Raw genomic sequence first — 13,781 nt, 5'->3', positions numbered from 1 at the left:
GTTTACCTCTTAGTCATTCACAATATTCTGAAGACCAATGACATCTATCGATATTGGAGGATTATTGAAACAAATACATTCACGCCAAACATCATGAATGTTTGGTGTCGACAATGTAAAGAAATGACAAGCGACAAGCGGCTCAGCATTTTAATTGACTTCAAGGAAGAGCAATCAGTATTGACAACTGATTTTTGTAAACCAATTATCCTGAAAATACAAATATGTAGTGTCTGAAATTCACATTTCATTAACATTACGTTCACGTACACGTTATAAGGACATGAATAACATTAAGGAAACTAACCTTATATGGCAAACATAAGTAACGGATAATCTCAGCCACTATCCCTCCAACATTTACATTTAGTTACCTAGCAGACACCTTTCTCCAAAGCAACTTGCATGAGAGGTACAATGCAGGTGAACAGCTAGTGAATAAAACGTAGAAAATCAAAGTGCCATCAGAAATATGTTTCAATTTTGTAGGACTTGTTCTGTAGGAATGTTAGATAAAGGAGGAGAGTGTACCATTGTCTTCCAGTGATGTATCCTGACTCTCTTTCCATGATTTCCTCAGGAGATAAATCACTGGCTAAGCCACTGGGTTACCCTGCACTGGACTCCGACTGTTGTGGCAAACTCAAGGAGCTGCCAGGGGACTCCATCGTCTCCATCGCCGACTCCATCGACCTGTCGGGGAAGAACAAGAAGCGGCGCAATCGCACCACCTTCAGCACCTTCCAGCTGGAGGAGCTGGAGAAGGTGTTCCAGAAGACCCACTACCCAGACGTGTACGCGCGAGAGCAGCTCGCCCTGCGCACCGAACTCACAGAGGCACGAGTGCAGGTGAGGCCTCTCACTGACCACTAAATCCAAAGTTTTAGGGTCCAGGGTGTCTTTCCATGGGTTATGTGATGATAAATTGTGTAATATATCCTGTACAGCAGTGGCCATTACGTTAACAGTCCACCAACAGTACATCAACAGTTTTTTGTGCAATGATGAATTTGGCTGTACTTTTTAATTTTGGGGGGGGGGAACTTATGGAGATAGCACAGTATTCTCAGTTCCTCATCTGATCCATGGCTAGCCAGCCAGCTCTGGCAGCGCCGTACGGATCCGTTTTATAGTCTCTTCCGCTCATAGAGTTCTCTTCCTCTGCAGGTTTGGTTCCAGAACCGCCGGGCCAAATGGAGAAAACGGGAACGCTACGGGAAGATCCAGGAGGTCCGCAACCATTTCGCTGCCACTTATGATATCTCCCTCCTACCTCGCTCCGATACATACCAGGTACACACAGACGTATAGACCCATGGTGTGTCTGACCCAGAGACCTGACCTTTATTAAACACCACTACCACAACATAAATACCAGGTACACACAGACTTATAGACCCATGGTGTGTCTGACCCAGAGACCTGACTTTTATCAATCAATTTGTTTATTTGATCAAGAGGAACCGTGTACATTCATGAACATTAAAATGTAAATGCACCCAATTATAGCCAAAAGGCTAGTTTCCATTGGCAGTCCCCCTGCCAGAGTGAAAAAGGCTATACAACCTTAAAAAAAGGCATTAACATTAATTATAGGCCCATTTTGCCTGAGAAATACAGACGGTCTCTGACTGGAGTTAGGGTAAGGTGCTATGGGCAAGAGCTTGGGATTGTTTGAGAAAAAAGGTCAAGATCAGATCGTGGTCAGGGTTAGTCAAGTTAGTTGACATGATCATTTTCTGACGGCTTCTTTAAAAAAAACACTTTGAAAGGTATACTCAATCATTGCATTTCCAATGCTTAAAGTGGACAACTCCATGATGTGTCTTCAACCCCCCCACCCCCCTCGCTCTCTCTGCGCAGATGCAGGGCAACCTGTGGCCCGGAGGTGCAGGCTCAGGAGCCGCCGGAGGGCCAGGATCAGGGTGCGTTCTGGGAGTGGACAACATGTCGTCCTCCTGCATGACGCCTTACTCCCATCCCCATGGCAACCTCCCGGGCTTCATGGGCATGTCGGCGTCTCCTAGCCACCCGCACCATCACCACCCTCACCACCCGGCCATCAATGGCCTCTACTCACTGCACGGCTTTCCAGGGAGCCTGGGGGCCCACTCCTTCGAGCCTAGTCCCGAGTCTGAATACAAGCCTTCAGGCCTGGTGGCACTGCGCATGAAGGCCAAGGAGCCCGGCAGCCTCCTATCCTGGCCAACATGACCGCAGGGCTGATCCTCGACTTGATTTCGGACTGAGTCAGCGTGGACACATGCATACCAACATTCCAGCGCACACAGAACACACACACACACACACAAGCGTGTATCACTTATACACAATCTGTGTTCATCCCTCCTACGCATACAACACGCACACACACACACACACACACACACACACACACACACACACACACACACACACACACACACACACACACACACACACACACACACACACCCACACACACACACCCACACACACACACACACACACACACACACAACACAGACACACACGTGGATGCACAGGCACTCACTCACACACACACACACACACACACACACAAAACACACACACACACACACACACACACACACACACACACACACACACAGACACATACTGTAGTGATTCATGGACCATAGACCTACCTGCCATCATTTTTGCAGACCCTTTTCTATTTTTTACCATTTTTGACATATTGGTCTGTATATGGAGCTTCCAGGTGTAATGATCCCACTTCATATGATTTGTTACCACTCCCCCACCACATCTGGTTTTCTAGTCTGAACAGCTTTTTTCTGAGATCAAGTGAGCCATTGTAAATCTTGCACAAAACATGCCTTATTGTCAAGAAATAATGCTGATTTCTTTGTTATTGAAACTCTTTGCAAACATTGTTAAGACTAAAGTATAAAAAACGTTGCTATTTAATTATATAAGTGTTAACTGCATATTGTCAGTGTAGATTGGGCTTGAGTATGACCATTAATAAATGTCTTTGTGTTTCAGTCCTGTCTCATTCAGAGTGAAAAAAAAAACACTGTTCAGAAACACACACAAAAATTCGGAGCTGCATAGGAAGACTTAATGCTATTGGTGCTCTTTGCTGCCCCCATTTTGTCATCAAAGTAGTAAATGCAATATGATAAAAAATCAGCCAGGCAATTTCCATCGAGTCCGACAGTTGCCAAGACCGTTTGATGAGTTGTTAGTTTTCTCAAAGTGTATTTGAATTATGACTCACCTTTTGATTCATCACTTTAAAAAGATTTGATTTAAGTAAATAATTTGCTTTTACAGTGTGACAATCTTTTTAAAAAAGGTAATGCACAAGATTCGTTCTTAAAATCATAACTACGTCATTAAAAACAAAATCTATGAATTTGACCAATCTATTCAGACTAAACCTCAGGAATGCTACTGCAATGCTTGAAGACTCAAGACTTGCGGTTTGACCTGACAATAACTTCCACTAGCACAAGAGCAGTGAGATTCCAGAGGAGGTCCAGCACCATCCAAAGCCTTCTTCTGAAACCCCTAACACCACCCCTCCCCCCATGGCACCTCATGCATCAATAGAAAGTGGCAGGGCTATTAATGGAAAACTAACTGACTGACCACAGTCTACCACAGAGTATTGACGATGCAGGCTCGGGCCTGGCCGTCTACCTCAATTCCACCCAAAGACAGGCCTCCCCAGTTAACATCTGGCAGCAGGGATAAGCCACAAGCCCAAGTAATGAATGATGATGAGATAACCTTTACTGAGAGATATTTTTTTTGACTAGATGCTGGGCAGGATTAAAAAAAAAAAAACAGCGATATTACAATCTGAGTTGGACAAATATTGGACAAATGTTTTGAATCTGATTAATCTGAAATTTTCTTTCGACTAAAATGTATAAGCAATAGTTTTTTTTTGAGTCATCGTAATAGCCCATGTGTCTATTAATATGTGCACAAAATATATGTTAAATCCGTTTGCTGTCAAAGGCATACGTTTCTTAGTGTCTCTTATTGCACATATCAATGTGAGCCGGACCCTGTGTGGCTTTAAAAGTGGCAGGAAATCGAATCGGTTCAAAGTTTCATTTTCGTAGCAGCTGAATCCCAGGTCATAGGCACTGAAGAAGTGCCGCTCTAGGAGTCCCGATACGGGCTGTGGCATGGGGATGGCTCCATCTGGAACTAAAAGGCTGCTTTTATTTCTCAGACAAACAGAGCAGCCAACGCGATGCTCTGGGCGAGTATTCGTTACCGCTCCTTCTCCTTTGTATGTTCAGCATGACAGCAACGCTGGAACACATTAGCTGCCAGTCTCGAGACCGTGCCGTGTTTTTGTGTGAGCCAACATGTGGTTCCAATAGACGAGAGAGCTCGCCCGTCAGACACACTTTCCACACCCACAGCTTCGAAATTCCAGCCTGGCCCTTGGAGACAGAGGGACTCGCTCCAGCTATACAGGCACACTGATTATATACCAGATTAAGTGGATGAGATAAAATGGTAAAATAGTATGAAGTGGGAGATGTGTGTGAGTGTGTGTGTGAGTGTGTGTGTGTGTGTGAGAGTGTGTGTGTGGTGGGGGGGTGGGGGGGGGGGGGGGGGGACTGGTGGAAACCACAGGAGGTAAACAGGAAGAGGTACAGGTTCGTTGTTCAGACTTCCCAAGCTTGTCTCGCAGAGATCTGGGCATCGATTTAAAAATGCAATGCAATCATGCAAATGGTCACCAACTGGTCTCTAAGATACACAATCGATCAAAAGTCATTTTCAGAACTACTTCTGGCTGACTTCTAGTACTAATGTTACATTTTCTGTATTTTGCCTTGTTTTGTAAAAAAACAACAATCACAAGACAGTAATGGTATAACCTTACCTCATTACTAGTCTTCTTATTCCTTCCGTCTCCTCAGTAGGACAATGTTTTAGTGTTACGCCAGGCCTACTTCAGAATGTTAGGGCTATAGGGGGAATAAGCCAAGAAAACAGAAATATAATTCCATAAGTAAATGCCAACATTTACTAAAAAGCAGTATCGAAAATCTTGTGTGTATGTCTTGAAGCAAAATAATTATACGAGCTATAGTAATAGTCTTCAATAATACACAGACAATACAATATAAAACCCATAAATGAACCATTATGTTAACGTCCCATTATAAGATTATTTTAGGCTAATGTGGCCTAATGTGAAATTTGATTTACGTGATTACACATGAAATACACTTACATTCAACAGTACTATTTGCTTAAGACTATAACACTATCCCCATCTCCATGAAATGTCGCCATCTTCTGTAAAATGACTTGAAACACAGATTTTTTCACAGAGTTTCTTGAGGCGAGAATACAATGCACAGGATAATGATCATGCATGTTGATCAGAACCACATGTGGACCCAAGCCAAATGTATCATCAGAGTTCACCTGGCACTTGGCACTTAGTCACACCTCTGATCATCCCAGGCCTTACCTGGACCTCATCTCTGATGAACCTGCCACTCAGACACATTTGTCTTGATGATCTGATAGGGACTCTAGAGAGATACGTCACTTGGTGTGAAAGGGGAAGAAAACTGGAGCTACACTGGTTCGAGTTTTAGTCCCATAGGTGTGTGTCGTCATGTCTTTGGCCTATTCAAACTCTGTCTCTAATTGAGATAGGTGGACAAAGCCTTGTGAGGTTTTTAAGGTGTTGGCCTCATTATGCCAGAAAAGGATATGAAGCTAGTGACATCTAGTGGTGGATATAAGTTATACCTGCTATTACCTGAAACTGTGGATAAGCGTTTCCTTTATTATGCACTGTAATGTTCATGTTAAAACCTTAACCTTTTCCACCACAATTATGTGGATCTGAGTTGTATATATATAGCATATATATAATTGAGGGCAAGAACCTGAAGATTAAAGTTTTGTTGACCAGTTGAAGATGTTTATCAGTGTAAACGGAAAGAAACTGGTAGGTATCCATATTCATTGACACGTGGGCAAAGTGGATGACACAGACTATGTTCACAGGCAAAGATTTTTGTCATTATGAATAAATATATTCCAGCTGCAGATGCCGAATAAACTATTTACATCCTGAACTCAGCAATCCATACAAAAGGAATATTTAAATAAACATACATTTAATCCAAACAGAATGTTTGCACATATTGAACTATTTTGGCCTATCCGTAAGTGTTACTATAGAAAGGTTCATTTCCTTTTTTCTGCTTTCCTGGTGACAGGCAGAGCATTCTAATGAAGAGCTTGTCCTTAGTTCTCCCTTCATCGCGTAACAGACAATATATTTTCCAAAATAGAGTAAAGACTTTGAAATAACTGTGAAGTAAAAAAATATATGATAACAAAAAAATATTTTGGAAGTTTTTGGGCCTCTTCATTGAATTGGCAATTCATTGTGCAATTTGGTCATGCAGTTTCAAAGTGCATTTTGCAATTGGCAATGCAATCCTCAATTCTGTTGAAATTATTTTAATATGGGCAATTTGGACAATCAGTCTTCTCTGTTAAAGTAACACTATGAAACAATTCGACACTTTTTGAAGTATGGTTTTATAGGCAACTAGTCTTGGTATCATCCTCAAATTCATTTTGATGGCATATGGTCATGTGATGGATAGATAAACACCTGTGTCTTACCACTAGTCATCCATGATATGCCCTGCCTATCTAGTTCTGTATACCGGGCTGGAATACCCTGCAAAAATGAAAAAAGCTTTCACAGCATGACATTGCCAGCTATATTGCCAATGGACACCAGTTAGTGTGTTGTCAAGCCTCTATCAGTGTCAGCTGGGCTGTTGGTGGTGTTTGCAAGGTTTTTGAATGCCTTTTAGGTAGTTAGCTTACTAGTTTTGGAACAGAACTCCTTATTGCTGCTTTAAAGGAGCAACACTTGGAACTGTTTACCTACTGAGCTGAAAACACAACACAACCTTACTGTTTTCAATAGAGGTGTTAAATCATGGCTAAAAGAGAAGCAATATTGCGCTCACACTTAATATCCTTGTATAGACACTCCTGTATTTTTATTGAATTGTATTTTAATACCTGGTTTATATTTGTGCCTGTATTTTCATTTTATAAAGTTTTCCTTCTTTTTAATTACAATTTTAGAAAGCCTCCTGTGTTCTGTGTATCTGTGCTTGTGCATTATATGTTCTAGTTCCAATGCTGCTATTATGTCCAAACAATAAAGTATGAAAATTAGTAAATTGTATTTCACATTTTGGCCTATTATTCAAATGGCAATGCACCATAAACACTGCCCTAGTCATTGCATTAAGGGGAATGTATACCTGCCATTCCCAACCTACTGCTGCATGCAAAACATTTGAAGCAATTTCCACTGGCTCGTGGTTCGCCTTGGTGCCATTTTTTTCTGGTCGCCACCTCCCAATTTTTATAACTTGCACAGCATGTCCATCTGTATAGGCATCTCTATGACCCTTCAATGCAGGAGTATAGGGATTTCCAGATAGCACAGGACTCGTGGAGGGAGATTACTGCATTCTGTCAACACTTTGCATGTAGGCTGTGCCAAAACGTGACGTTTTTTTCCTGATGAACATCGCTGGGGGACAAAAAAAACCTCGGACAGTTAGGTTACAACCTAGTGATCCTTCACCCCATACAAGGTTTTGGTGCTGTGTTGAAGTCACCCATGGCATGTGCAATGACCAATCCATCAAGCATACTGGCATAGCCTACATGTTGGTTGGCTGGAATTGTTAATGGCTAGGACTGACACACTCACTGCGTGAGCAGAGATTTTGGAGCTCTTATTTCTTATCCTAGCTTTACTTACCAGGAATCCACGTTACTGCAGCTTAACTGCCCCCAATTGCCCAACTGCCTCGTTAGCTAGCTGGTGCTGTCCGTCAAAACTGGCATTAGACCTGTCCCCCTCTTTCCCAGCAAGCGGACACGCTTTTCGGCTGCTACACTGGATAAAATCCATTTGGTTGCGCCGCCAAGACAGCAAGAGCGCAAAGCACGGTGTCCATGTTCCTGGCATGCCTTGCCAAGCTGGAGGAGGACTGGATAGGGGGGAGCTTATTGCAGAGATATGGGCTGATTTATGCACACCACCCGGTGCTACAATCAGTCCACGGGCCGGACAATTGGCCTGACTTGGTTGCACAAAGCTCCTGGGGCTCAACCTGTCGGACATGCGTGATAAGGACAGAATGCATTTTCTGTATCTCCCCAACAGGCCTCTTTTGGTTCGGCTGTGATTGACATGCAGGTGTCTTTTGAGGCTCAGGTTAAACGAGGGGAAGCCCTGAGAGCAATGCTGCCTCGTCAGCATCACCCGGGGCCTCACCCAGCCTCCTGCTCCCTCCACTTAATAATAATAATAATAATAATAATAATTCAATTTTGTATAGCGCTTTTCTATATACCCAAAGTCGCTTTAACATTGTAGGGCAAGCAAGACAAGAGGCTTAGAGGCTGCCACGGGGCGCTGGAGAACCTCCCAGAGGAAACACCCAGTCACAGAATGCTGCATCTACCTCAGACCCACAGGGCCAAAAACCCATCGGGCCAGGCAGCCAGAGCTCCTGCTGTTACCAGCGCCCCTCTATCGCCTGCGATGACTGTGAAGCGCAAAAAGAAGCAGGCCTAGCCTGCTCACCCTCAGACAATGGGTGTAGGCTAGGGTTCAAGGGTCAGGGTTGAAGTTATTTATTGCCCCCTGAAAACTGTGTTTAGCTCCTCTATCAAACAGAGACACATGCCAGAGCGGTTGAGAGCACATCTGTATCCGTATGTTAGCACAATGTTAAGGTCAAGCACTCACTCATGTCAGAAGCACAAACTATGCCTCTTCTACTTGAACTATGTGTTATGCCTCATAAGCCCTAAGCTAGCCCGGTGCAAGGTCTCAATGTAATAGCATCCCCATTTGTCTTCACATCAAGTGTATGCACTGAAGATAAGCTGTTACTCTGCACACAGTAGCTAGCTCTTCCTTCCCTTCCTAAGGCCACCAGAGACTGCCATTGCATCACAAACGAATCAAGCCAACAGCTTAACCTCTGCTGCCCCCCTGTGGTATTCATGTACAACTACATCCTGGGGCGCAAATTGCAGTGTGCCAGAAAACCACCCCAGATTCAGGGTGTGCTTGTATCCCATGTACCTGGCGCCCGTTCGTCGTAGGGTTGAAGCTAAGTTAATCAATTGGCCTTTTAGCCCGTTAAGATTAGCGAGCTGATTGAGAACAGCAAATATCGGTTCGTTAACGGCTGATCCGAATCCAAATCATGTCAATTTCAACCAGGCTAAACTTATCATGGCATTTGCGCGTGCACGTCCTACTTCAAAAGGCAGGAAAGGTCGATCACCAAAACCATGATTTTCTAACGGTATAATGGTTCTAAACTCAAAGAAAAGGGCTCTTTTTTCTCCGCTGGCGAGCAGGAGAAAACATGAACATGAACGCTTATGAAGAATACAAGACCATAATCATGGCAAAATTCAACACCGCCACCGCTGTAAGAGCAAGGTGTGTTGGAATGTTTATAGGGTGATATCTATGTATGAACACCTGGCAGCAAATATGAACTGGTACAAAGGACACCGCCACCGGTTTGTAACTGCAAGGTTGCTAGTTCGAATCCCCTCACTTCTTTTCTTGTTGTAGTTTTACATTTCCTTGTAAGTCGCTTTGAATAAAAGCGTCAGTTAAATGACAACATTTATTAATAACAAATGCAATAAATTGAAACAGTGAAAATAAATTGTCTGTATTTCTCTCTATTCTTATCATGAGTCCACCTTAATCATTTTCTACAATAATGATATGCTATGGTGTACTAATAACACTCATATAATTATGAGTGCTTTGTTCTCTGCATCACCGACACTACAAAAATGTACCACTCGCAAAAAAGCGCAAGACAGTCAATGTTCGACTGTAGTGTTAGCATTAAATGACTCGAGAAGGTCTTGCAAATTAATTATTCCTTGTCGGCTGATGGAATAATGGATCTTGGCGATCGCAAAGAACTCTCTTCCTAGCTAATCTAACTATCTAATATCAGTCCTTGGTCAATGGGATCCCTCCTTTTTCCAGGGGTGTGGCAAGTTTATCGGAAAAAAAAACAGCCACTGTATGTAAACACAGTAAGAGCATTTATTGAAAAAAAATCCACTTGTTGACTGAACCATATATCAAAGTCTACTGTAGACTGGTGGTAACAATAATGCTAAGATTTAACTGCACCCTTAAATGTGCTTTTTGAGCTGTAAACTAAATGACTGTACTGTGATGAAACACATCAATGGTGTCAATATTGACCATATTTGCAAAAATGTTATAAATCTGCATTTTCCTGAACCTTGCAAGGCCGATACTATTGCAGACTCAACTGTTTGGGACTTACAGTATCTACGGTACGTCATGAAATGGGCGGCCCACCTCCCTCGGCCCCCAGCCGTGAGTGTGGGTCTAATTCTCAACTGCTGATGGCGGCTGCTATTGAAGCCAAGAATCAACAACCTTTCCCCAGAATGGCAGACTCTGCCTCGAATGGATTCAAGTGCATCAAGTCACTGAAGGAGGAAGTGACGTCCTTACTGACGACCTGCCTTCATGAGAGGACTGACAGATTGCTTTCTCATTGAATTTGACACCAAACGAGCGTGGTGGCAAGCAATGACCAGGGGCACTATTTCGCTGTTCATGCATTGCCATTTGAATAGTGAGTCCAAAAAATCACGGCAATATAATCAGCAATTCGTTAAATTTTCATTCTAATTTTTATAGTTCTAGTTTATTTATTTGACATGGACATAACAATAGCATTGGAACTGCCACATACAATTATGCACAAGCACCAGATGCACTATGCTAATTTACAATATCTGTCCCTCGGATGCTTTTTAAAAGTTACATTAAAATAAGGAAGGAAAGAAAGGAAATCAAGAAATACAATACAGGTACAAATATAATACAGGTATAAAACTTCAATACAATAAAAAAAATACATTGCCCATACAATATATATATTAAGTAGGGTGACCATATTTGAGTTTGTGAAAAAGAGGACACTTCGTCGCGGGGGAGGGGGGCGTAGTAGTGTATAGCATATAGATGACCCCGCCCCCTCCCCCCGCAACGAAATTTTGACATCTTTTCCACATGCAGATGTCATGTGCTGTTGTAAACAATGCAATTAGTGGAAGCGGCAAGGTGCTCAGTGTCGCCAGATTGGGAATGGCGAAGTATCGTACCAAATGCTCAAAATGATCGTCTTTGGAGGATAATTATCGTGCATCTGGCAACACTGAGTGGGCGGTCGACCAATGACAGTTCTCTCTACAGTCAGAGTTCGCGCAAGAAGGTGGAACGTAAGGGAGATACCCTTTCCAAAACTTGTAAGGGCGTAAAAACTAGTTTGTGAAAGACCCAGAGAAACACAAATATCCGACGAGGCAAAATCCCGGACAATTTTGGAATCCCTGCCGGACGCATTTTTTAGGTCTCGAAAAGAGGACATGTCCGGGTAAATGAGGACGTCTGGTCACCCTATATTAAGTGTGAGAACAATATTGTTCTCCTCTAGTCTCTTCTGGATTTTTCAACCTGAGCCACATTTATAGATCTTCTTGGGTCCAAACTGGCAACCGCAAAATGGCTATACAGTGGAATCCTATGAGGCAAGCCAGCATGTCAAACTAAACCGCTGGTTTTTGCCACTGGCAGGGTCATAAATGTTATTATAAGGGTCTGACAACATGGAAAGAATCCCTACAGAGATACACCTGTGTCTTTTTTACCTCAATAACTGTAAAGAAACTGTAGAAAATGACTGTTGGTACAGTCAGTGTTTTACCTCTCTCTTCTTCCAGTCTCTGACATAGCACCCCATTCAGTGCCTGTAGCACACACACACACACACACAGACACACACACACACACACACACACACACACAGACACACACACACACACACACACACACACACACACACACACACACACACACACACACACACACACACTGCCCATTCAGTGCCTGTAGTCGATTATCGAAGGGAGGCGCTCTCCTTTGAGTGCCCAATGCAGCACCACACGGTAGACCAATCCACTATACGTAAGGACCACATCATACATCACCGAAAGTGGACTTCAGCCATGGACGTCTGCTAGCTGCTCAATGTAAGAAGAAGTTAGTAGGCCATAAGTTTGCTATCTCGTGTTGATGTACTCCACCAGAGTCCTATCTCTGTCCTAGCAAAGTCCTGTCTCTGAGTACGCTAGTTACCATGCTAGCAGTTTTGGACAGAAATTGCCGTTTGGTTGCTAGCTATCTGGTTAATGTTATCAAACTTGCTAGACAACACTCTTGGATATTGGTACTGGTAATAAGTGCTTTAAGTGTTGGTTGGTTAGCTTTGTTGGCTAGCTAGCTAGCCAGGTTTTCAACTTTATATTTTGTAGGAATCAAACTTTTGCATGGTTGGCCAGCTGTTCATTTGTCCGTCCGCATCCCCTATGTCATTGTTCAGAGTTTCCCAAAGTGTGGTGTGTGGACTGCCGCTAGGAGGCAATGTATACCTTTTACAGAGCTGCCAACCTTTCCAAAAACCTTGGAGTGAGATTTTGATGCGGGTGACCAAAATTTTGCCGCGCACGAAGCCACACACAGTGGTGGCTCAAATATCAGGGAATTGGAATTATTTGGCGTTGTACCCATGTTGTGCCCTGCATTCTGGTGGTTTGTGGGGCCCAAAGACGTTGATGGACATGGACAACTTTGGTTACATTCTGAAGCCAAGACATAGCTGAAGGTCCACCCCCAGGACATTTGGGTTTAAGGTGATGTTATTTCCTGCATTCTAGTGGATTTTTGGGTAGTATGCTAAAGATGTGCAATACCTGAACTTATTCTGATTCATGTTCATCTGATCATGACTTGTAGGGCCTTCTAGACTTGAGCTGAACATTCAACCAGAAAACTATTGTTGTGCCTCAATGACTGTCTATGTACCACAATATAGCCTAATTAATAGACCTGTGTTTAAGATTTGACCAAGGTAGGTTGATTGACATTTTGATTACAATGGTATTCAACTAATTCTTAACTGAAACCTAACCTATATTGTTAATAATTGTATTCTTAAGAGCACTTAATGATTTATGTTCAGCAAAAAATTACACAACATTAGTTAGGGAGAAATATTTTTCATTATTCAAAGCCTCCCACCAAACGTTCCATCAAACAAAAAAGTGCAACAAATAAAGTGCTTATACAGTAGCGTTTTTAAGCAATACAATAGATCAACACATGACAAAAATTACTAAAAATGAGGTATCAGATGCAGATCAGAAGCTGGTTAGTCATTTTTTTTAAGATCTGTGGGCAAGGTTGTACTGGCCTGTGGCCTTCTTGGAGGCCTTGATGACCTCTGAAGGGGGCTCCCATCTGAAACAGGGCTCCAGGTCGGCCATCTTTATGGCCATTATTGAGGACAGGGTGCCATCCAATGCCAGGCTATTTCTGGTCTTAGTTTTGTTCAGTCCCACAACTGAAAACACCCTCTCAGCATCTGCATTCGAATAGGGCAACACCAAGACCAGCTTGGCGACGGCAGCAAGCCTCTCAAATTCTTTGGCTCCTGTCACCTATGGAAAATGAACCAAGAACAAAATGGAAAAACATACCATATTTTGATTTGATTAATACTGTAAGTGTACTGTAACAAAGTTCAGATACAACATGCATAGTTTGCATCATGTATGACACAATATATGCA

The 13,781-nt window shown here is 42.8% G+C and overlaps 2 protein-coding genes across 2 annotated transcripts; both read left to right on the top strand.

Moving 5' to 3' along the window:
- Positions 1 to 405: 405 nt before the first annotated feature.
- Positions 406 to 1,362, top strand: LOC105897295 (homeobox protein aristaless-like 3). The gene is made up of 3 exons (XM_031565462.2): positions 406 to 412; positions 581 to 849; positions 1,168 to 1,362. The coding sequence occupies exons 1-3, from the start codon at positions 406 to 408 to the stop codon at positions 1,309 to 1,311; spliced, it is 420 nt and encodes a 139-aa protein (XP_031421322.2). The 3' UTR covers positions 1,312 to 1,362.
- A 290-nt stretch (positions 1,363 to 1,652) lies between these two features.
- Positions 1,653 to 2,295, top strand: LOC122132836 (homeobox protein aristaless-like 3). The gene is made up of 2 exons (XM_042707503.1): positions 1,653 to 1,709; positions 1,864 to 2,295. Exons 1-2 carry the CDS (start codon positions 1,653 to 1,655, stop codon positions 2,212 to 2,214), a joined length of 408 nt encoding a protein of 135 aa, XP_042563437.1. The 3' UTR covers positions 2,215 to 2,295.
- The last annotated feature ends 11,486 nt before the right edge of the window (positions 2,296 to 13,781 follow it).

The sequence above is a fragment of the Clupea harengus genome, chromosome 4 (assembly GCF_900700415.2).
Source record: "Clupea harengus chromosome 4, Ch_v2.0.2, whole genome shotgun sequence".
In the NCBI taxonomy this organism is placed as follows: Eukaryota; Metazoa; Chordata; class Actinopteri; order Clupeiformes; family Clupeidae; genus Clupea; species Clupea harengus.
Note: the sequence above shows the minus strand (reverse complement) of the source record. Positions and strands in the feature narration are given on the sequence as shown.

Excerpts from the sequence above, each read along its gene's own strand:
- LOC122132836 (XM_042707503.1), top strand. The coding sequence starts at position 1,653 with ATGGGCAAGAGCTTGGGATTGTTTGAGAAAAAAGGTCAAGATCAGATC. Across the intron at positions 1,710-1,863 it reads AAGATCAGATCGTGGTCAGG|ATGCAGGGCAACCTGTGGCC; the intron begins GTTAGTCAAGTT and ends CTCTCTGCGCAG.
- LOC105897295 (XM_031565462.2), top strand. Across the intron at positions 850-1,167 it reads TCACAGAGGCACGAGTGCAG|GTTTGGTTCCAGAACCGCCG; the intron begins GTGAGGCCTCTC and ends CTTCCTCTGCAG.